A 26,603-nucleotide genomic window follows, 5' to 3' on the forward strand; every position below is an offset into this window, starting at 1 on the left:
TAGTGGGTGCGCACAAGCCAGCAAATCTTAACACGCTTTCTTACTTTTTGACTTCTTTAAAATAATTTTAAATAGTTCTTGAAACATTAAACATTGTTACATTATAGTTACAATTTCAAGTATATTAATTTACCAATATAATTACTACTAACAATATAAATAATTCTTATAAAAAAAGTCACAAAATACACAGAGTTTTCGTTTATCGCGCTGCAGCTCAATAAAAAGTAGACGAAGTTACTAGGGGACGAATCCACTTAGGACGAAATAGACAGTGGACGAAATGATATGATAAATCATAAAACATCGGTCATATTCGGTTCATACGCAGAATACTCTTGAGAAGTATTCGGGTGTTTCCGATTGCTTCGTGCATTTTCGGTTGTGTCATAAATATACATGAGTGACTTGAACAGGTGGCTAACATCGTTTTAGCTTTTACTACGATAATTGTACACATTTATTTTCCTGTCATCGTGGCCACGTCGACGTTGTTCAAGAAAAGAAGAAAGGAACATTCTAGAGATTAAAATACACGTACAAGTTGCTTATGTACGTACATGTCTTGTTAAAAAGAAAAGTTTGACATTTCGGATTTTATCTTGATTTTAGGTAGAACCTTGATCCAAAAGAACATACGGCTTTTATATAAATATAGTTAGTATACGTTCATCATGGCTTGTAACAGTATGTTACTTCTATGTGTCATGCTCATGGTTTGTATTACAGTGTCCCTTGGTTTGGAGAAGTACCCATTGTTTCCTGATAGATCTAAACCCCCAGGGTTAAACAACCCACAAAAATTATGGTGGGCAAAAGAGTTAACCCCAGATTTACACGTCGCAGGTCGGTTATCAGAACGTCAAATGAAGTATACCATGGAGTCGGGGTTTAAGAGTATTTTATCACTGTTCTTCTATGGCGACAATGAAGTTGGTGATTTCGGAGGAGAAAAATTACCAATCACGAAGCAGCAGCAAGATATTGCGAAATCGATAGGAATTAATTTCACGTTCGCTCTTGGACCAGATGATGACTGGTGCAGTGTTAAAGCAGTCGAAAAATTTGCACAAGTTTTGTCAACGCTGGAACATCCTGTTCTGCTGCACTGCGATCGAGGTTACACAATTACATTCGTTGCATTGATGCATTTGGCTAATTTAACTCGTCACGACAAAAATTTTGAACCAAAAATAAACAGCCAGCGATTTTACGACATATGTGCTGCTATGGGTCTGAATTTTACTCAGGATTTTATGAAAGACGTGGTTGCAGAAATAACCGGGGAACCGGTTGTCGAAAATCCAACAGCTCCTGATGCCATTCCTCCAGAATGGTTAGACTACTGGCTCGGTCATCCCGTATACAAGAACTGGTATTCCTCAGGTCAGGTTACGCCATCTCAAATTAAAGTTTTAGAATTCATCGGAATTAAGTCTATAATAAATATGCGGGCAGGTGTGAAGTTTGGCGACAAGCCCACCCAGGAAGAAGTGGCTCTTCTCAATATCAAGGCCGAGACGGGAACTTACGGAGATGAGACTCATCCGCCCCGACAGACGGTACAGAGACTGGAAGAAACGAGAATTGACCCGAGTCGTCCCAACACCTACATAGGGGAGTCATCTCCGGTGAATTATGAAGCTAAAAATCCTGAGGAGTTTGGAGATGAAATTGGTTACAACGAGGGCTTGGAACGAGAAGCTTTCAAGAAATCACCCATCAAGTACCATCACATTCCCTGGCCTTCACATCTTAGTAAGTACTTAGTTTGTGTGTATGTTTTTATTCATACATCCATCATTTCAGGGACGGAACGTAGCCCAGTGGTAAAATGCTCCAAATCCACTGAACCATCCATAAGTCAAGACACTCATTTACCATGGAGTTAATTTTAAACATTTCTTACTGTTCAAACCATATTCTGAATCTCTGAATTTCGGAATCACTGAATCACCAGTTCTTAGCTAGATTATCTGTATTTGTTTGTCAATCAGATTACTATTTACTCATCTGTCCATTCATGCATCCATCAGTTTATCCATCCATCAGGTCATTCATCAAACAAGTCATCCAGTTATCCATCCATTAGATATCTCTCCATTTATCCAGGTGTCTGTCAATCTTCCTATTTCATTCATCCATCATATCCCATCCACCCATCAGATTATCCTATCGATCCATGGATCCTTCTGATCATTCTATTAATACATCCTGATCCATCTGACATTTCTTAATCAATCCAACCTTCTGATCATTCTTCTATCCTTCAGTTCATCCAATCATCTTTACATCAATTCATCCTTCTGATCATCCATCCGATCATCCTTACATCAGTCCATCTTTCTGATCATCCTTTTATCCATCAATCCATCTGATTATCTTTACATCAATCCTTCCTTCTAATCATCCTAGCCATCAATCCATCCGATCGTCTTTACATCAATCCATCCTTGTAATCATCCTATTCATCCATCATTCTAATCATCCTTCTATTCATCCGATCATCTTTACATCAATCCATCCTTCTAATCATCCTAGCCATCAATCCATCCGATCATCTTTACATCAATCCATCCTTGTAATCATCCTATTCATCCATCATTCTAATCATCCTTCTATTCATCCGATCATCTTTACATCAATCCATCCTTGTAATCATCCTATTCATCCATCATTCTAATCATCCTTCTATTCATCCGATCATCTTTACATCAATCCATCCTTGTAATCATCCTATTCATCCATCATTCTAATCATCCTATTCATCCGATCATCTTTACATCAATCCATCCTTGTAATCATCCTATTCATCCATCATTCTAATCATCCTTCTATACATCCGATTATCTTTACATCAATCCATCATTCTAATCATCCTGCTATCCATCCATCCTTCTAATCATCCTATCCATCCGATCATCCTATCCATCCGATCATCCTTACATCAATCCATCTTTCTAATAATCCTATCCATCCATCCTTCTGATCATCCATCAATCGATGCGATCATCCTTACATCAATCCACCCATCCATCAATCCACCCATCCATCCATCCTTCTGATCATCCTTACATCAATCCATGCGGCCATCCTTACATCGATCCATCCTTCCGATCCCATCCTATCCATCAATCCATCCGATCATCCTTACATCAATCCATCTTTCCGATCATCCTTCTGTCCATCAATCCATCCGATCATCCTTACATCAATCCATCCTTCCGATCATCCTTCTGTCCATCAATCCATCCGATCATCCTTACATCAGTCCATCTTTCCGATCATCCTTCTGTCCATCAATCCATCCGATCATCCTTACATCAGTCCATAAGAAGGAATGTAGTATGTACAGTGGTATCTAATGTGCTTGCCAAATGTTGGATGTGTCGAGTTCAAAAGAGTCATAGTTTAAGATGTGCAGAAGTATTTTTATTCCTTTCCTTTCCTTTCCTCCCTCCTGCATCCCTCCCTTCTGCATCCCTCCCTCCAACCATCTGCCATTAATTGTTTCTTTCTTTAACTTATTTTCATGCTTATATCCAATTAAAATTCAAGCACGTTGTCCTGGGCACACCTCAGCTATCTGGGCTGTCTGTCCAGGACAGTGAGTTGTTAGTGGTTAGTGAAAGAGAAGAGTGTGTAGTGGCCTTACACCTACCCATTGAGTCGTTAAAACTCGCTCTGGGTGGGAGTTGCGAACTTTGTACCTACCAGCCTTATGTCCGATGACATAACCACGACACCACCAAAGCCGGTCTTTTAACCCTTAATTGGGATGGACGTAACTCACTGGTAAAGTGCTCACTTGATGCACAGTTGGTTTGGGATCGATCCCCATCGGTGGGCCCATTGGGCTATTTCTTGTTCCAGCCAGTGCACCACGACTGTTACATCAAAGGCTGTGGTATGTGTTATCCTGTCTTATGGGATAGTGCATATAGAAGATCCCTTGCTGCTAATCGAAAAGAGGAGCCCATGAAGTGGCGACAGCGGGTTTCCTTCCTCAATATCTGTGTGGTCCTTAACCAAATGTGTTGAGTTCGTTGTTAAATAAACCATTGCCTTCTTTTTTTAACCATTAATCCACCTGTCCACATAAAATCTCTTCATCAGATTGTTCAGTATACTGAGCCATTATTAGTGCTCATCCATCCATTTAAACATTGAATAGTCTTTTATGCAAGAGAGCTGCATGCATGCATGTAACTGATCTACATATATATAATATTATTATACACTTACATAAGTTCTTGTGACATGACATAAAGTACATTGTGACCTACATGCAGTTTTAAATCAGAGTATAGGTACCCTGAAGGCTGATCTACGACACCAAATCTAATCTCTGTCAAATACAAGTTTCAGCAGATACAAGTCACTGGCGGAGGAAGCATATGCCTCCCCCCCCCCTTTTTAACAGTAGTGATGGTTTTTATATATTTATATATGAGTATATATATATATATATATATATATATATATATATATATATATATATACTTTCCCTCCCTCCTTCCCTTTTGACACCTTTGGACCCTGGGCATTGGAGGCTCACAGAAATTAAAAATATAAGTGTTTCTTTGTGTGTTTTTGTTCTACTATGTTTCACATTAACAGTTCTGTTGAAGCTGCAATCTCCTCTCCCACCCCCCACCCCACTAAATATATTATAACATTTTCCTTTTAGTAATACAAATAACAAGCATACATAGTGTAACAATATACAATGTTAAACTTCATGGTAATAATCTAATCTTTGGTACTGTAGGTTTGGATTTCATCAATTTGATACTCAATATTTGGATTCCAGGGCTTCTAGATATTTTTTTTAATCCACTAACCATGGGATCAGTGATTTTGAAACTTTACTAGCCACGAATAAAAATTCAATAGCCCTACTTTACTTTTAAGTTAAAACAATTAGACTAAATACTAGTAATAATCAGATATGTCACCTAAAGAGGGAGATAGAGCTTATAAACACTAACACTGGCGTGGGGTCAGGATACTTATACATATATATGTATTTACAAAATAGACGTAACTGCAACATTTGACACAAAAAAGTCACTAGCAGTCTGGCATGGCAATAGTAGTTATTTACTAGCTCAACAATGAATATCACTAGTCATAGGAGTAGGGCTACCATAATCTAGAAGCCCTGGGATTCTGTCCTGTTGGAAAGTTTGTTTTGTATCGATTATGAATTCCTTTCACTAAAATGCAGCAACATACATTTTTCAAGGAGACTACTGAACTGGAAAGAATATAGATATACATGTACTTATATTTTCACAACATCCGAAATTTTCAAAAAAAGAAAGAAGAAAAAAGTTTTGTTTAATGACACCACTAGAGCACATTGATTAGCACATTGATTTATTAATCGACGGCTATTGAACGTCAAACATTTGGTAATTTTAATAATATTGTCTTAGAGGGAAAACTACATTTTCCCATTAGTAGCAAGGGATCTTTTATATGCACCATCCCACAGACAGGATAGCACATACCACAGCCTTTGATATACCAGTTGTCCGAAGTGTTTTAAATGTCAATATACCGGTTTTACTGTGTAAACGTTCGAGGGTACAGTGGTGCAGCGCTCGCCTACTGCGCGATCAATCTAGGATCGATCCCTGTGGGTGGACCTATTGGGCTATTTCTTGTTTCAGCCAGTGCTCCACAACTGGTGTAACAAAGGTATGTACTATCCTGTCTGTGGGATGGTACATATAAAAGATCCCTTGCTGCTAATCGAAAAAAGTAGCCCATGAAGTGGTGAGTGCACTGTTAAATAAAGCATTTCCTTCCTTCCTTTCTGTAAATTTTCTGTATGATAGTATTGATACATGTAGCTATAAGTAACAAGTATATCCCTGTTAATTGAAACAACATATGTTGCACACAGTTTGTAAGCATTCAATTCAATGCTGAAACAAACAACAAATTGCATTTGGAGTAAGTTAATTGTTTTTGTTATCTTTTGAGTAACAGCTGACATCACAATATATTTGAAATATGCCACAGCTGACATAACAATACTTTCTACATGCAGTTTGGGCTACTGTTGGAATCTCACAATACATAATGGTAAATACACTATATACCTGTGATTATTTTTAAAACTTGCAGCTACTTTTAAAATGAACATCAGTTGATGATAAAAAGAGATTATTATTATACAAGCTTGTGTGTCGTACTGATGTTACGAAACAAGTGTCAGGAATTTTGTATTGCCTGAGCGAGAGCGAGGGTAATAGGTTACATGAATCCTGACATGAGTTTCGTAAAATGTTGCTCCTCAAAATTACGTCATCACACTTGTTATAATAACAATAATAATATTACACGTATGCTTCACATGATTATTATTAACTCAGTTATGTTGAACCATGTGGATAATAATAAAAATTTATAACAGTGTGATAAAACAGTCGTTAAACATTCATTCATTCATGCAATAGATTCTGTATCAGTTGTAATATTTCAAGAAAGGAATCTGTATTTCAAGAAAGGAATCTGTATAAATAAAACTAAAGTCATCAGTAATCTGTAAATTTCCATTCATAATGCAATATATGTTGGTTACATTGATATTTTAGCTCTGGATGTGTTCTTATTTTGTTTGATGGCCATTTTTGCAGAAAAATAGCTATTGTTGCATTTCTTTGAGAAAACAGTAATTCATGCAGACCATAAAACACCAAACATGTTAACTTAAACAAAGCATCTTAAATAACATAAAATGTGTTCTCAGGGCTAGCTCTGGAACTTGCCAAATTCACCAATTGACTAATTTTATTTTAATTTGGAGAATAAATATTATGTAATAATTTTTATTTTAATAGAAACCAACTTGGTTTTTGCAACTTTTGAAGTTTAAATAGATGATTTGGCAAATATGCTTATGCTCACCCAGAGCTTGCCCTGGTTCTATTAACTAAAGAAATCTTTGAGGAAGTATTTGGAATAATTTGGGCCTTTGTATTATTGATAATACTTATATACAAAAGGTGATTCCCCACTCACTGGTGTGGTCTCTTTTGACTGAAGGAATAAAATACATAATTAATGCAAAACAAACTTCTAGAGCGGATGGAATCCAAACATTGAGTATCAAAGTTCAAACGGACGGAATCCAAATGTACCAGCACCAACAATTACCACCGTGAAGTTTTGTGCTCTTGTTATCAATATACAAGTATAAGTATGGCTAACTACTTTAATACATGACAAATGAAACCAGTGCTACAAATGTACACGTAGCAGGTGAAGGGGCAGTTGCACTCCCAGAAACAAAAATGTCTTAATTAGTTCAAAAGTGCCTTTTCGGTCTGCCTGGAGCAGACGTTCTGTTCCTGTATTTATGGCCGTGTTGGGGTGGGGTTTTTTTTAAAGCCACTAGCCCATCGGGCTACTGGTTTTGTATTTGTCACTAGCCCTGTGTTAAAAAGCACTAGCCCTGGGCATCAGGCTAGCAGATTTGTCGAACTGTTTATGCCCTGGTTACAGATTTTCAAAACTATATAAGTGCTAAACTATTGTAAAATCGCTGTAGGCTATGATATCACTACGACACTGGTCATAGGCTACAACAATAATTTTGTGATATCATAGTGCTAAGATAGCTTTAAAAATATGGGCCAGGGCTGTATATTTTTATACTGATACCTTACATATTTTAGGCTAGGTGCGTGTACATTATCATGTCAGTTAGATTATAGTGACTGTATGAACATGATACTGGAAAATGGCATGTCACAGAATAAAAACTAACATATGGACGATATATTCTAGGTGGTTATATCATAAAAATATACCATACTCAAGATAGCATATAAAATTATTATTATTTTACGTCTTTTCTTCTTTTTTCTTTTCTTAATGCTCTTTTGCAGTTCAGTATGCCTGTATCTTGTAGCCGAACCTTACAGTTCATTATCTACAAGTTGGCACCATTGTTCTTTGTAGTTTTTGGAGAGAATCAATTGAAAAATCTGAGAGCTGTGAACTTGGCATTCAGGGACATTTTGAAATATTAGTATTATCACATATATGTGTCAGTTTGTTAAAGATTTACTAATTTTGTAGCACATGGCAACAATGTGATTTTGACTTACTGTTTCTTGTTTTATCAAACCAGTGAAGGACGAGAGAGCGATAACGTTCTTTGAGGAGAACCTGAGTGAGATTGCTAAAATAGGAAAACACGGACCAGTGTTGATTCAGTGCAGAACTGGAAAACGAGCAGGTTAGTATTTTGTCTGGAATAATTCATTTTATTACATACCTATTCGATCATACTATAGTGATAAAAATATTTTGAAACTGTGTGATAAATTTATTTTATATCACACATACATGTATGTGCGAAATGGACCGGAACTTTTAAATGTGGAATTCCCGTTTTCTTTTTATTGTAGTTAGTGCCTTTTATTTACTGACGTCATATAGAAGTTACAAATGACGTCACATCGTACTTGAAACAGAGTATGATTCTTAACATTAAGTAAATCCATGAAAGGAATTTTGATCATATATTTAATAAAGTGTTGTTATGACGTTAAAAGAAGGTATGTAATAAATACAGAACTTCACATACATTGTTTTCGCTTCCTATTTATTGCACTCGTTTATTTTGCGAAAGAACATACCACCCCTTGACCACTATGCTGTCTCGTGGTATATATTCTTCCGCAAAATAAACTCATGCAATAAATAAGAAGCGAAAACAATGTATGTGAAGTTCTGTATATATTTATAAATACATCTAGATATATCTGCCCCAATCAAGTTGCTTCTTTTACACCATGAGACCAAACAGTAATTCCCAGTCTTGTACACAAAAAACCCAGCTGGCTCTGGCACTTGTCAAATGACTTGACAATGATAAAGTTTTAAAACAATTGGCCAATTTTATTTTAATGTGGTGAAATACTTTCATGTAATATTTTGTTAGAAAGCAACTGGAATTAAGCAATTTTTGAAGTTTAATTTAGTTAATTTGGCGGAATTTTCTTATCATCCAGTCCTAGTCCTGAAAGCAATATTGAACTTTGGATGCACTTTGGTTTTCCCCATGGCAGGTGGCCTCAGATTACAGTTATCTTCCCATTTGGTTGTCCAAAATCCGGAAGTTTGACCGCGCAAGTAGTCTGCTGTTTGACTGTGATTATTTCATGGCAGACAGCTATGAAGTGGCAACTGTTTGACTGAAGTGACAGGGGATAGCATGTAGTTTGTAAACATGTGTAACTTGTTGACATTGAAGACTTGTTTGTGGTAATTCCGGCCCATGCAAAAGTAGTGCTTTTTGTGTAAAATGGGTGTACTCCGGCCTGGTTTAGAGGGTGTGTCTGTTTAAACCAATATGCTGGGAGAAAGAGCTGGACAACAGGGGTTGTCCTTTTCAGGGTATGTGTCCCCCATGCAGGCAAATGTACATACAAAACTTCATGGGCCTGCTGATATTAATAAAAAATGTTATAGCCACTAAGGCTATATAGAAACATATAGCGAAATTAATTGTGGTCTGAGGCCTGATATAGTTCACACATTACACCGGTTAAATGCTTGATTCTGATGAAAGTATTATAACCAGAGAGGTGAAATTACACAGACTGATTGTGCATACCACAAGGAATATGAAAACTAATTTATTTATTTTCTAAATATTTTATTAAATTAAAAAACATTTTTTTTGAATTTATTAAAAATTAAAATTAAAATTTTCAACTTTTAAATTTCAGTATCCTCCAAAATAGCATAAAATGACCTCTGATGTTATTACAGGTTGTTGCAATATTTTTTAACAGTTTTGAGCTAATAATTTGGTAAAAAAGAGCAAAAGTTGGATTTTGTTAGTCAATATTGAGATTTTAATTTTTTTTACATATTGAATTTTAATGAGTTTTCTCAATTATTGCAATTGGACAGAAGATCTAAAATATAATGAATATATCACTACTAAATGTAATTAAACACTTTAAATAAATAGTATACAGTTTCTAACAAGATTAAGTACTCTAATAATACATTTCACCTACATTTATGTAAATTACACACTTCAGTCATTTTTCAAAAATGGTCTTTTATCCTTAGAAAATCTAATAGGCTGATATTCTATGCTGTCTGAATGTATTTATTGTGTTCAGTAATCAGATGCTGGTATACTTGTCAAGTTTATTGCAGAAAATGTGCCAAAAAGGTTAACATTGGCTTGTAATACATATGGCAGAATAATCCATAATGCATATTCAGTGGTCATTACTACAAACATCCTTCCAATCAAGAAATACTACACTGAGGTATCCCAGACACTGGCACATGACTACACTTGTTAACAGTTATCACTGGAAACTGAAAAATATGGTGCAAGTACCTCTTGGTAGGATTTATATCAGCATTTTGTGACAAAATCTTCATTTTCAAAGTTGTCGTTAACAAAAAAAATATTATGGTGTATACCTAAGTAATATCTGTAGGGCATATTCATATTAATATGCATTTATATGGACTGTTTTGCCTTTTACAAAGTGGCTACATGTCTAATACAGTAAATGAAGTAGATTAAGTAAATACAGCAGGTCAAAATTGAATATGAGGCCTATCATGTCTAATTTTCCCTGAAATTAGTGTGTAAACATTTGTTGCAAATGGCCCCAATTTTGTGACTTTCACCATCCCTCTGACACATTTCTAATAATGTATCATGAATTCAGTCACCATATCTTTACTAAGCCTCCACTTATCATACCTAAAATGCAAAATTTTACAGTTTTAGATTTTTTTGTTTTTCAAAAATTTAAATTTAAGTTTAATATTTCATTAACAATGAAGTAAAATCTAATGATTGATATCTTTTCCTTTAAATATTTCAAAATCTTTCCAAGACAACACTGTGCAGATAGAACATATGTAGAAGAAAAATAGCTGCTCATTGTATGAAGAAATTCCAAAATTTGATAAAGTTATTACATTTTGAAGTTGGTGTCCCTCAAGTTTCCATTGCTAAAATTGGCCATGGCAAGGCACTGTGGTAGGTGTTTTAACACAGCCTCTGTATACTCTCAGTTTAAAGGTGACATACCGATACTTACCGAGCATTGCTTTAATATGTATATCATTGGAATGCATTAGTGTGGGCCAGTTTTTAGGGGAAAAAATGGACTGATAGGCCTCAGATTACAGTTATCTTCCCATTTGGTTGTCCAAAATCCGGAAGTTTGACCGCGCAAGTAGTCTGCTGTTTGACTGTGATTATTTCATGGCAGACAGCTATGAAGTGGCAACTGTTTGACTGAAGTGACAGGGGATAGCATGTAGTTTGTAAACATGTGTAACTTGTTGACATTGAAGACTTGTTTGTGGTAATTCCGGCCCATGCAAAAGTAGTGCTTTTTGTGTAAAATGGGTGTACTCCGGCCTGGTTTAGAGGGTGTGTCTGTTTAAACCAATATGCTGGGAGAAAGAGCTGGACAACAGGGGTTGTCCTTTTCAGGGTATGTGTCCCCCATGCAGGCAAATGTACATACAAAACTTCATGGGCCTGCTGATATTAATAAAAATGTTATAGCCACTAAGGCTATATAGAAACATATAGCGAAATTAATTGTGGTCTGAGGCCAGGTACATGAGAGGCCATGGTATGTACTAGCTGTCTGTGGAGAAATGAATATAAAAGAGTCCTGGTTTGGAAGCAGGAACCTCATTGAGTTATTTTCTGCCCCACCCATTTCTCCATAACTGGTGAGGCATAGCCCAGTGGTAAAGCACTCGCTTGATGTGCAGTCAGTTTGGGATCGATCCCCGTCAGTGGGCCCATTGGGCTATTTCTCACTCCAGCCAGTGCACCACGACTGATACATCAAGGCTGTGGTGTGTGCTATCTAGTCTTTGGGATGGTGTATATAAAAGATCCCTTGCTGTTAATCGAAAAGAGTAGTCCATGAAGTGCCGACAGCGGGTTTCCTCCCTCAATATCTGTGTGGTCCTTAACCATATATCCAATGCTATATAACCGTAAATAAAATGTGTCTTCCCCTCTCTCTCTCTCTCTCTGTCTCTCTGTCTCTGTCTCTGTCTCTCTGTCTCTCTGTCTCTGTCTCTGTTTCTGTCTGTGTTGCTGGACCAAGTATCAAAATAGCCAAATCATCAGTTTTAAATGTGCTGAGGTATCATTGAACAAATATTCCTTTCCTTTCTTGCTAATCTCAGTAATTTATTTCTGTTTGTTTGAAACACAAAAGTCAATACACCGCTGATAAGGTCAGAGCTCAATGCACGTTTGTAAATATGCACTTGTTGATCATAAGTCAATAAATGTTGGCTATGATGCATTAGAAAGACACTGATACCTTGTCTTAGAGCAACTGTATGCAGTTTGGTGGTTACAGTCAGGGGTGGGATATAGCTCAGTGGTACAATGCTCGCTTGCTGCGCGGTCGGTCTGGGATCGATCCCCATCTGTGGGCCCATTGGGCTATTTCTCGTTCAAGCCAGTACACCACGACTGGTATATCAAAGGCCGTGGTATGTGTTATCCTTTCTGTGGCATGTGTTATCCTTTCTGTGGGATGGTGCATATAAAAGATCCCTTGCTGCTAATCGAAAAGAGTAGCCCTTGAAGTGGTGACAGCGGGTTTCCACTCAATATCTGTGTGGTCCTTAACCATATTCTGACGCCATATAACCGTAAATAACCGGAAAAAGCATTTCCTTATGATACAGTCACTACTCTGTAATAGACTACCTTGAACAAAGATTTATAGGATATTAAACAAGCTTCCATTGCGTATCATGTTTATGTCCCAAGTGAAATAATTTTTAGTAACTGAGTTGTCATGAGCTTTTGCGAGTAACAATGAAAACTATTTCACGAGGACATAAACATGATACGAAATGGTTTAATATCCTATTTATTACCCATAATCAATATTAATTTATATAACTCAATTTGTTACTGTACGGTTGTAATGCGCCAATTGACGTTCTAGTGGGACGTATCACTTAATTTGATATGTACCAAAATATGTTTAACCATATGGGTAATATGTATTGTAACCTAACAGACTCATAAAAATATGAATATGTCATCTTTTTTTAGGCATAAATATTTTTTATTATTTATATAAAAAAGAAGCTACCAATTTATTTATTTTAACCCTGAAGAGCTGAAAATTGGCTAGAAACCTCATATTGACACCAATATGAGGAAAAGAAAGATATGTTTTATTTAATTGTGCACTCAACACACTTTTATCTATGGTTTTATGGCATCAAACATATGGTCAATGACCACTCAGGTAATGAGAGAGGAAACCTGCCATTGCTCCAAGGAATACTACTTTTTGTGTGTTTCAGTAGCAGCAAGGGGTCTTTTATTTGCACTATTCCACAGACAGGATAGTACATGCCATGGCCTATTTTTACACCGGTTGTGGAATTGATCCCATGCCAATTGCGCACGAGGCAACCACTTCACCATAATACTACTATAGCCCCATTTTGTGCCTTCTTTTGCACATCAGTAATTGCATGCATTGCAGACACTGGGGAAGTGGGAACTCTATTAACGTGCCCATATCCAAAAGGTTCAGGCACACCCACCCCGGACTTGGCCTCTGACTTCGCCAGTGATCAATTCCAGGGCAGGAGGATACACTGGAGTTTTGTCAGCTCTAAGTTGATATTATACTGTAATGTTTTACAAGTATGAGTCAGCTCTAAGTTGATATGATACTGTACTGTTTTACAAGTACAAGTCAGCTCTAAGTTGATATTATACTGTAATGTTTTACAAGTATGAGTCGGCTCTAAGTTGATATTATACTGTAATGTTTTACAAGTACGAGTCAGCTCTAAGTTGATATTATACTGTACTGTTTTACAAGTACTTGTATTATGTCCCTACTTTGATGCCTCACTGACATTGAAAAAAACCCTCAGTTTAGGTCTGGCAGTCAAAAATAGTTTGTCCTCTGGGTCACGAAATGTGAGAGGATAGGTCACCCACAGGCAGGACCTACTATATTTGAGTGTGCTAGAATTTGCACTATGTGACCATGTATGTATTGGATGAAACAATAAAAAGTATTTTGGTATAAGTGGCGGTAATAGAGGTGTGTACGTTTGTTGTCCTGTCAGTGGAGTAACTATATAAACAAATATATTACCGATGTCTGAAAGGAGTAGCTGGTGTGATGGCTATCTAGTAATGATCATGTTTCACATTAAAGGGGCATACCCTAGTTTTTAAACACTAAGGCATATCTTTACTATTAGTGCCCATTTTTGATAACTGAAATCATACTTTACTTAGTTTTTATTGTTTAGATTATCCATTTCCATACATTTGAAGTGTTTTTGGTCATCCTGGTGTTTTTAATATCACAAAATACATTTCTCATATTTTTAAAAACGCACGTGCGTCTGAGAAGTAACAGTTATGGAGTCGAGTTTTTGTCTATTTTCACAGGGTATTTCACCATTTCAAAGTCATAGACTCATGTTTCACTCAATTGTAACTTTATCCAAATGTGTTACAAGTTTGTAGACTAACTAAACTTAGTGTTAATTTTCACGGGTTGAAACCTAGGGTATGTCCCTTTAAAAAGAAAGAAAAGGAATGCTGGCACATTTTAAACTATACTCAACAACAAGTGAAATGCAAATATACTACTCAAAAGAATTTAAGGGTCAAAAATTTATAACCAAATAAGTTTCAGAGTATATTAGATTGATGATGTAAACTACACCAAAAATTTAATTTATTGTTCCACATTTACAAAAACCCACAAATAAACGTCACTGTATACAAGAAAGTCACATGACATGCTGTCAAAGTTGAAGGTTGTCAAACATGGATTTTACACATTAGAACATTCGTTTAATAGTGTGTGAATCCACCCCTGACGCGAATACACTCGACACATCGTTGCCTCATGCTGTTGATCAGACGTCTGAAGAACTCTTGGGGAATGGCCTGCCACTCTGCCATAAGAAGTTGACCCAGATCATGAAGGTTGGCCGGAGGGGCATGGTTATCCCGAACTCTCCTGCCTAATTCGTCCCAGGCGTGCTCTATTGGGGCCAAGTCAGGCGAATATGCTGGCCAATCCATCCTGGCGATACCTTGTTGTCTGAGAAAGTCCGTTACCACCCTGGCGCGGTGGGGTCTGGCATTGTCATCCTGCAGAATTGCCCCGCTGCCAATCTGCTGAAGGCCTGGGAGAACCAACGGCCGGATAATCTCATTCAGATAGCGGATTCCATTCAGATTGCCATCCACCACATAGAGGGGGGTCCTGTGGTGGATAGAGATGCCGCCCCACACCACGACACTGTCACCACCGAACCGGTGACGTTGTCTAACGTTAACGTCAGCGAAGCGCTCCCCAGGACGTCTGTAGACACGAACCCGACCGTCGTTGAACTGGAGACTAAACCTGGACTCATCAGTGAACATCACTCGACCCCACTGAACACGTTGCCACCGCAGATGAAGCGTGCACCAGTGACATCTGGCCGTTCTGTGACGTGGTAGGAGTGGTGGTCGAACAGCCTGGCGACGGCAGCGTAGATTATTGGCTCTCAGACGATTGCGTATGGTTTGATCAGACACTCGAGTTCCAGCCGCAGTCCGCAGATTGTCACGTAATCGGCGTGCAGTGGTTGTGCGTTGATGTAGAGCCATATTGGTGATGTAGTGGTCCTCTCTATTTGTAGTGCTTCGGGGTCTTCCCGAACGTGGACGATTTCGAACAGAATTCGTTGCTTGGTACCGTTGCCACAGTCGGCCAACGACACTCTGACTGACACCAAGTCTCAGAGCAACATTTCTTTGCGTATTGCCATCCTGAAGCCAAGCAATAGCCCTTCCTCGATCTTCGATAGTCAGTTGCCGTCGTACCATTGTCGAATTTGGAGTGTGCACCGTACACGAACGCAAGCTCCAATTATACGGAAATTCAGCATTGGGAACATGGAATACACATGCAAAGCGTGCAAATGAAGCGCTTTGTGAAAAAGCAAGTTATGGGCACTTAGCAGACCTTTCGCTTTCGCCCTAATTTACGTGCAAATGTAAGCATGTTTTAGCCATTAGAACTAGTCGACAGTGTCAATGACAGTGGATTTTAATTCATTTATGGGTTGCTTAGACCCACTTTCGTCAAAATGGAACAATACCATGCGTGACATTATGGTCTAGCTAATATAATTGACATTCAGAAAATAATGTCGAAAATATCGTCTGACCCTTAAATTCTTTTGAGTAGTATATAGTTTAATTTATGTATTTTTCATGATAAAATTAGTTCGGTAAACTGACTGTGAAAATAGGCCAAAAATGTCGACAAGACTTATACATTTAACAGACACAAACACTGATGGGATTGAAAATGAATAGTTTAAAATAAATTAGAGAAAACTAAAATAATGTTTTGTGTTACGTTTTGTTATTCAGTTTGTTACATGTGGAGGCAGGACATAGCCCAGTGGTAAAGCACTCGCTTGATGCACGGTCGGTGTTGGATCGATACCCATTGGTGGGCCAATTGGGCTATTACTCGTTCCAGCCAGTACACCACAACTGGCATATCAAAGGCTGTGGTATGTACTACCCTGTCTGTGGGATGGTGCATATAAAAGATTCCTTGCTGCTAATCGAAAAAAAGAGTAGCCCATGAAGTGGAGACAGCAGGGTTCCTCTCTCAATATCTGTGTGGTCCTTAACCATATGTCTGATGCCATATAACTTTAAATAAAATGTGTTGAGTACGTCGTTAAATAAAACATTTCTTTCTTTCCATTGAAAATGCACCACCCAATGTTCAGTTATTAATGTAGCACATGATAGCCCTAACCCTTGTGTTAAATTTTAGGGGTATTAATTTATTGCTTAATAGAAAGTAAAGTTTGTTTTGTTTAACAAATCCACTAGAGCACATTGATTTATTAATCATCGGCTACTGGATGTCAAACATTTGGTAATTCTGACTCGTAGTCAATAGAGAAAACCCGCGACATTTTCTTAATGTAGCAAGGGATCTTTTATATGCACTTTCCCACAGACAGGAAAGCACATACCACGGCCACATTCGATCCTGCGACACAACCACCTCCAGCGAGTGCTCAACCGACTGAGCTAAATCCCGCCCCCTTATTGCTCACTAGAATACAATCAGGTATACAAAATCAGTTAAATGCACTTCAAAATGAGCAGGTGGGTAGAACGGTGACACCCCTCTGGAATGCTTTCCTTTCCTCATTACATTATTCCTACCATTGTTACATAAAGCTAGTCTATATATGTCACTGGCGTAGGATGCAGGGGGAGGGGCAGATATGTTTTTTTATATATATTTATACATGGATTTATGTGCCTCCCGTCCCCTCACTTTTTGGCACCTTCCTACACCTGTGTATGTACATATACCTAGTTTAAAACATGCTTGACAGTGTTTAAAATGTATTTATAATGATTTGTTTAATTTCCTTGACAGCGTATTTTGCTGTGGCGGCAGCTGCTGTGCAGTACAACAAGACTCTGGACTGGGCGCTGACGAGGTTGCGAGAACTTGGATTCACAGTGTCCGCGAAGAAAGAGCCGTTTATCTACCAGAGTTATGTGAAAGTGCTCTCCAACCATGACGAACTGTAAAAAGCAAACACAGTCAGACCTGTTGGTAAAGGACAGCTAATTAATGGTTTACTAAAAGTGTGTGAACTAGTCCATGTTATAAGGGAAATACCGTAGATTCTTAAATAGAGGCCACGTTTCAGAGTGTCTTGAAAAAAATAGAGGTGTGAATTTTAATTTAGTTTTTGAAAAATTTATTTAAAATAATTAATTTTGAATCCAATTAATTTTAGTGTTAAAATTATCATTCGTGAACATTTTAGGCCCTTTTTGGCCTTTTTCTGCTTACTGAATGAATTTTATCATGAAAAAAAAGAAAGAAAAGAAATCAGTTTTTTTGGTTGGTACATAATGTGTTGTATATTCAAAATATTTAAACAGTTATTGTGTTACAGTGGCTTTTATTATAAAGCATTCAGTGTATGCGGTAAAATACATACATTTTTATATGGAAGGAATATATATATATAATTACATCTCAGTACTAATCAAGGTTACTTTTATTTATAATCCTTGGTAGACCTGGGGTTGCGAACAGATTTGTAAACTTTTCCGTGGGAATATGTCTTTAAGACATGGAATCATGAAATTTACCATTAGTCTGTCATCTTGTGTAAACCTGAATTACATTTTCAAATTGTAGGGAGAGGCCTTAATATAGCCATTTTGCCTGTTGGCCAATCCCCAACCAGCATTATAAATGGGAATAAATATTGTTTAAACCATATATAATTACATATCTGAAATGCCTTTGCTAGCCAGGTGATTGTTATCAAGAGAGTCCTTTATTCTAAAACTTTTTACTAATGTCAAAATATGTACGGGTAGGCTTTTTACTAAAAAAATCTTTATTTCCCCAGAGTGTTTTGTTAATCTTAAAATTGATGGTGGGTGTGAGGTTTGTACTAACATGTTTCAAGGGAGAGGGCAGGTTTTTTTTACGGTACTGTATACTTTTACACAACTCACCATTTTTCTTCACAGGCTCAAAGCAACAACGCCAGTCCAATAGATTTGCAACCATTAAATTTTGCTCAAAACACGGTTCTTTTTTATCTGCTAAAAATGAGTCAAACGTGGCTTGGTATTCCAGTTCACAACATTTATTTCTTGCCTAAAGCATGACTGAATATTAATCCACTGATTTTACTGATAACAAATAAACACCACAGATATCAGTGGCAGATCCAGAAAATCCATTGAGGTGGGGGTGGGGCTGCCCCAGTGACATGAGGCAGAATGCCAAGGGAACTTTTGGGGAGGTTTGGAAGGTGATCGTAAATATTTTTAAAAAATTAATACTGTATATAATAAAATTATAACTGTCACAAAATTTAGGGGGGACCTGGGCCCCTGGGGCACCCAATAGATCTGCCTCTGGATATGTGGCTACATGTATATATTCATACCATTAAAGAGAAGATCGTGTCACAATTTCTGTATTGACCGCAGACTCAAAACCATATCCAACTTTGTCTTCCTTATTAAGTCCTGTTAAAGAGGTGTGCCAAATAGCCATTGAATAATGGAGTTCAGTTCATTCAGTCGTGCAGATGATGTCACTATTAAAAAAACGTGAATACTGATAAAGTATATGTCTCACATTTAATGGCAGGATGTCACTGGGTTGACGGGAAGGGATTGTTGTTTCATATCATTATACTTAATTTTTAACATTGTTTACAGGTAGTTCAACATTATGGACATATATATACATATACATATACATATACATACACATACACATACACATACACATACACATACACATACACATATACATATCTTAAGCATATGGAGAAACATTTTAGATGGCCACAACATTTTATCTTCTATTCAGCAATTATTTTTAATACTTGTAATGTATATTTTACCACCCTTTGGTTGTTTTCCTATTGACAAAAGTGTGTGGTAAATCTGTATTACTGCACACTTTTTAAACCCCACCTCTCAATAAGCCAAACTTCTTATCGCGCCATACAACGTCACTTAGGGGCAGGGCACATGTCTTGTTTCCTCTTAAACTAACTCGTTGTTTTGCATTGTTATATACACACTTTCAATGTTGTGATTGACAGGAGATAAATGTTTGTGCTGTGCATTCAGAACGCTCAGCTGTCAATCAAAAGATTATAAAAGTGTACAAATAACCATGCACACAAGTCAAAAGTTTATCAAGTAACTTTAACTTGTACAGCTCTGGGTGAGATGGGGGTGGGGTGGGGGGGAGGGTGCTATTTTTAGAACATGATTTTTAGTCCAGCTTTACGGACCTGTTATTATGTGCATGGGTTCCAAATACCAGACAATATTTTTGATTGACTGTATATTTTTATTATTCCATTTGACAATTCATGCTTTCACTTTCAGATTGTTTCTGAATGTTACACAATCACACGGATGGAGGGGAGTACCTAATTGTTGAGTGTTATTTTATTCAGAATAGGTTTTAGTACACATTCTTAGTTAAAAATGAAAGAAAATGTTGAATGTTCCTACCATTTTGATAAAATTGTTCCACTTGGCAGTTCTAGAGTTTATTTTCCGAGATGTTTTATAAATGTTATGTAGATTGTTTTAACAGCATTACCATATTTACAATTTATGCAAACATTTTTATTATTCAATTTCTTCAACTTACAACTGACCTTTTATGATGTCCATTAAACACTAATTGTTAAGGCTGTTTTTTTATGTGTGCAGTTTTTGGCATGATAGGGGTCATGAAATGCAGAAAATGGATGGATCCAAAAAACTTAATTCTGTAGTTATAAGTTGCAGTGATTGTTTACTGTGAATCCATTTTACACATCCATTTTCTGCATTTCACGTTTACAAACTTTTAACTTAATGTGGTTTCTGTGTAAACAATCGTTAAAGTTTTATACTATTATAAATTTTTGGAAATCATTTAGTAACTCAGAATCAGTGTTATGATGAAGAAAAAATATATATTCAGTCAGACCTCATTACAACGACTGTCGTTACTATATTTTTTCAACATCCAACTACTAGTTGTTTTAAATAAATGTACAGCAAATTTATTCTGTACATACACTAGAATTCACACTTTCCAACAGAGTAAATTAGGAACAAACGTACATCAGACTTCTGAGAAATTCAGAAATTTCTCTTTTCAAGATCATTACATAATCAAAAATATCTAACAGATTAAATGGAGTACCTGTTCCTGTCCCAGGACTGTTCACTGGCGAAGTCAGAGCCCAAACCTGGGATAGGCGTGCCTGAACCTTTTGGATATAGGCACGTTAATAGAGTTCCTGCTTCTTACTGTCGGTGATCAAAATTAGCAGAACACATGCAGGCATCTTAATGGCAAGGGAGATAACTCATGCCATATTTGCTATAAAGGCATATCAGTTATATGAATGCACATAGTTGTTGTAACGACGTCTGACTATACCTTTGGTCAGTAACTTTAACCATACAGTAACTGACACCATATAACCATAACTAAAATGTGTTGAGTGCATCGTTAAATAAAACATTTCCTTTCCTTAACCATACAGTGATATATCATTTTACCATTCCATACCTCACATCCTCATTTTAGATTTTAAAGGTGTGTTTATGAATATACATATAAATTACTGTAAACAGGCTTTTCTAGTAAACAGTATTGGTGTATAAATTTATATATATTAAGTAATATGATTGTGTTCATATTGTAAGTTTTTGTGTGTTCATATTTTTAAGAGTTTGATTTATTTACACATGGCCACAAAAGAAGATTGTTTTATGGTGTTAAGTATAAATGTAGATTTATTTTATTTTTCTCTGTATAGAAGAAACAAAATATTTGTCCAAATGCAATGGATATAGAGGATATATCATATTTGACAACAAACATGACATTTTCTATTTATTATATAACTTTTGGCAATTTACCTTTGTTTTAAAATGCCAGCACAAAATAGTTCCGGCTTTCTTACAGTGAAGATAAAACCTTTTACAGTAACGATAACACATTTTAGAATGAAATAGTGAAATTTTCACTCTGAAATGTGTTATCATCACTGAGCGACTGATAACACTTTTATTTCACTGATATTTTAAGATATTTTACTAAATGTTATATAATAAGAAGGTTTATTGGATTAAATATTCCCAAATTTTAAAAATATTTGTCAGATTTCTATTACATGTTTTAAATAATATTTGGATTTTTAGGCAGCTGATAGGGACGGGGAGGGGAGGGGGGTGTCCCTTGTTCCCCTATCATTAATGCCTTGTAACTATCTAATCATTCATCATACATTATTAAATCTTCCTTGCTGCAAATGGTTCACTTACTGCTGAGTACAGTCTAGATGATGTTTACAACTTGTGTCTTGAATTGCATATCTTAATTGTTACTTCTTGCTGCCCTATTGTTATTCTCTCTCCCAGAGAAAATGTTAACTGCTGTTCTGAGTACATGAACATTTACTTAATAGTACCCTACCGGAGGAGACTATATTTTTCGTCTTTGTCCTGTCTGTCTGTCTTTTTGTCTGGCCCTTATATACCTGTAGTCTTCCAGACTTTTTTGTTTCATACTGCCTCAAGATATTAAGCTGAAATTTTGTATTTAGCTTTATTATGTACTGTTACTAATTGATGGTGATGTACTCAATTTCCACAGTGTTACAGGCCTTGACCTTAATGAGATACGAAAAAAATTTGGGCCCGATATGGGACATGTATTGCTTTAGTAGTACTTTTAGAATGCTTGTTAAAGATTTTTTTAATTGTTATGGTTATTATCCAAATTGATTTTATGCAGGAAAAGGTTTTACATTATGATGTTTGAATGCTAGTTTTTTTGTTTTTACTGTATTATGCTCATAGTTAAACTGTGTTTGGTATTCTAATACAACCTACAATTTTGATTTTTTGGAAAATGGTTGATCAGTCCATTTAAAACAAACAAGTTTTTTTTTTACAACTGAAAACTTATTATTATTACATGTATTATTACTATTTATCATAATTATTATAATTATTCTTATTGTAAAAGAAGCCATACATATACAAGTACTACTAATAAGAAGCTGATTTAGTACAACAATGTACAGAGCCATTTGAATCACAGAGATTGTGTGTGGGTGGGTGGGGGGTGGGATGTTTCCACTCTTGGGTGTTACAGAGATGAAAACATCTAACTTTAAAATGTCCAACAATGCTTATTACAACATCTACAATTTAAAAACTTAACAGGACAGCATGCCACCTGCTTCAGTCACAGGGGTATAAATTAAGAAATATTTTTGTTCTGTCCTGTCAAACATAAAAAGCCCTTGTAATGGCTATGAAAAACAAACAGCACTTGTATGCACCAAACATACCATCTGCCCCCCTCCCCCATCTAAAACTGTTTCCAGATGTGCTAGGTGGCATGTTTGCACAAAGTTGTGCAGGGGAGGAGGTCTAGTTTATGGTAAGTACAGTTTTTAGGTGGGGAGTTGGATCATGTTTGCCCGGAAAATACACTAATAAAGAGAAAATTTGCTAGCAGTTGGGAGGGTTTGACCCTCCGAACCCCCTCCCCCACCACCACCACGTCATACACATCTGACCAGCTGTTAGCAGTCATTTAATATTATTCAAGATTTGTTTGTAACTAGGCTTATTCAGTATTCACTACTATATTGTTTATAGTTTTTTTAATTTACATTCACATGCAGTGCATTTAGTTCAGACATGCACCCATCTAATCCAGAAAATATTATAAATCCACATTTATTTCAGTCCCAGTTTCATAAATCCTTAAAGCAGCATCTCTGTATGGTAAAATTCTGTTCCAGTTTGACTTTCAGCTTGTTAAAGCCACATACATGTACTTTATTAGATCATAGGTCCCAGTTTTAACCATAGGTCCCAGTTTTAACCACAACTTGTAAACCAGCATATCTTTTCTATCCAAATTCAGAACTAGTTTTAACAACAATTTTTAAACCCATCATATTTTTTTCAATGAAACATGAATTTGCAATGTATATTCAGTTCCAATTTTGACCACAACTGCCTTTAACAAGTGTATTTTGTCAGTCCAGATTTAATCCCAATTTTGACAACAATTCTTAAACCAGCATATTTTGTCAGTCCAGCATAAAGGTTCAAAAATGGACAGGAAACAGATAGCAAATATCACTCAAAAATGCACAATATGCTTTTTAATAATTAATTTCACAAGCAGCTTTTGCTTACCATCCGCTTTTGACAATATTCCAGATATAACCAGAAGTCCCCGTTTTCACAAGTGATAATATAAATTATAATAGATGTGTTTGTCTCAAGTTTTCCACATACTGTTTTTAAAAAGTTACATTATAAATCTACATCAGTAGGCTCATTGAGCGGGCTCATTGGGCTATTTCAAAGGTCATGGTATGTACTACCCTGTCTGTGGGATGGTGTATATAAACAATCCCTTGCTGCTAATTTAAAAAAAGTAGCCCATGAAGTGGCGACAGCGGGTTTCCTATCTCAATATCTGTGTAGTCCTTAACCATATGTCTGACTCCATATAAGTGTAAATAAAATGTGCTGAGTGTGTCGTTAAATAAAACATTTGCTTCTTTCTTTTTTTTTGCTTCTCACTTTCAAAGATATTTGCTTCCAGATTAAAATTTGAGAAGCAAATATTTCTTGCCATTCCACAAAATTAATTTCAAGCCTTGATCATGGATTTAAATGTCATATAAATACACTTACCATATTTGCCTTCAGAAATTATTTTATTTAACTATTTTAATAATTAAAACTGGTAGATTCAGTTTTGATATTTTCCTCTTTTATCATATCTATTGGTTTGAGGTTGTGAAATTTAAAACAAAGGTCGGCTGATGAAGTCTGTTGAAATTCTATATATATATATATCTTTGTGCTATATTAATATATTTTGTGTGTTTCTAATTGTCAGGTGTTCTATTTACTGAAAAGTGCTTATGTGTATACCTCCAGTATTTGCAGTTGCTTCTTTAATCACAGGCATATCTGTATGTTTTATTTACCCTAATTACAACTGTGAATATAGTGAAACCCCTCTATATCGGACACCCTAGGGACCAAGACAAATATCCAGTTTCAAGAGGAATCCGGTTTAGAGAGGTTAAGTTCTGTCATGGTTTTTAGAAAGAAACTATGTAAGACATCTTATTTTGAGGGAATTCCGGTTTACAGAGGGTCCGGTCTTGAGAGGTTTCACTGTATATTTAAATAAAGTTTTGCATAAACCGAATTACGGTTGTGTTTTCTTCTGAAGTTAGGAAGAATTCATATTGTCCAAGACTTCATGGGTTTAGATTTCATGATGACTGGGGTGGGACGCAGCTCAGTGGTAAAGCGCTCACTTGATGTATGGTCAGTCTGGGATCGATCCCCATCAGTGGGCCCATTGGACTATTTCTCATTCCAGCCAGTGCACAACAACTGGTACACCAAAGGTTGTGGTATGTGTTATTCTGTCTATGGGACTATCCTACTAATGGAAAAAATGTAGCAGGTTTCCTCTCCAGGACTAAATGTAAAAATAACCACTGCCATTTATTTATAGTCTGTCCCACAGGGGATTCCGTTTTTTCACACTATGGAATTTACTACAAGCGATTTATTTCTGAGCTGACTGTTTTCTAAATTACACATAAAAACAGTATTTTTTGTTTATTTCCAAAACAATTTTACTTTTCTTCTTCTGCACCAAACCAAACTGAAATTATTTATAAAAAAAAAATTTGTAGGACTATAAAAATTGTGTCATAATGAAAGATAATCTGAACCTTGTCATCACTGCTAACAATATTAATATTTTTAAAATAAACAATAAATCGGTGATGGTAACAAAATGCATTTAATTTTTCATCCAAAAAGGTTTTTAAATGTGCTCCATGAAAACCGCCAATTTACGTTTGATGACTAATTAATTACAGAACTGAAATGTCCAGTATTTAATACTGCACAGGTGTTGGAAGTTGACAGAACTGGGAGGACATCTGTGTATTAATTTGATAGGAAAGTGAAAGTTTGTCTTGTTTAACGACACCACTTGAGCATATTTATTTTCTAATCACCGGCTATTGGATGTCATATATTTGGTAATTTTGACATATATAGTCTTAGAGAAGAAACCTTGCTACATTTTTCTATTAATAGCAAAGGATCTTTTATATGTACCATCCCCCAGACATAATAACACCATCCCACAGACAGGATAGCACACACCATGGCCTTTGATATACTAGTCGTGGTGCACTCACTAGAATGAGAAATAACCCAATGGGCCCACCAAAGGGGATTGATCCCAAACCGACTGCGCATCAAGCAAGCGCTTTACCACTGGGCTATGTCCCGCCGCTAATTTGATTGCAAGACAATGCATCATCTTCAGAATGGTCCTCGGGTGGAGGGTGGGGAGGCACAAGCTCTCCTCCCCGGTTCCTACCTTATGCACTTGAGGTTATCTCAGCTCTAAGATCGCTTCGTGGAACGGGGTCCATATGTATGTATGTATATATATATATACTCTTCAAAAAAAGAAACGCAAAAGGGTACAAATGAGTTATAACTCCGATTTTATGTTTCCTACCGGTTCATGCTTTGTGAATATAAGGTCATTGCGTGTCCCAAACACATTCCCACGGTTACATTCGATAAAACGCAGCTACTGTACAATAAAGTTCCAAAATGTGAATATTCGCAAAAACGCAGCCACGTGCAAACCATGTCACCACTGCACGTGCGTTGTCTGCACGTGCAACATGAACACCGACAGTATAAAAGTGCAGGGTGTTCGCTTGCCTGGCCTCTGTATCTGGCCGACAGTTGACAATCCAGGACATGCCACGTCTCAGTGAACCGCAGAGAAACAATGCCATCGGCCGACTAGACGCAGGCGAATCCAGAACGGCCGTTGCCAGGGCATTCCATGTGTCCCCAAGCACCATCTCCAGACTGT

The 26,603-nt window shown here is 36.6% G+C and overlaps 1 protein-coding gene across 2 annotated transcripts; it reads left to right on the plus strand.

Moving 5' to 3' along the window:
• Positions 1-430: 430 nt before the first annotated feature.
• Positions 431-21,636, plus strand: LOC121369202. Of its 2 annotated transcripts, XM_041494125.1 has the most exons (4): positions 431-1,758; positions 8,150-8,257; positions 17,511-17,693; positions 20,018-21,636. In XM_041494125.1, exons 1-3 carry the CDS (start codon positions 675-677, stop codon positions 17,666-17,668), a joined length of 1,350 nt encoding a protein of 449 aa, XP_041350059.1. In that variant the 5' UTR covers positions 431-674; the 3' UTR covers positions 17,669-17,693; positions 20,018-21,636. The 2 variants fall into 2 exon arrangements, with proteins under 2 accessions (XP_041350059.1, XP_041350058.1); XM_041494124.1 differs by having other exon boundaries at positions 17,511-21,636.
• Positions 21,637-26,603: the final 4,967 nt, after the last annotated feature.

This window comes from Gigantopelta aegis, chromosome 3 (assembly GCF_016097555.1).
Source record: "Gigantopelta aegis isolate Gae_Host chromosome 3, Gae_host_genome, whole genome shotgun sequence".
NCBI lineage: Eukaryota > Metazoa > Mollusca > Gastropoda > Neomphalida > Peltospiridae > Gigantopelta > Gigantopelta aegis.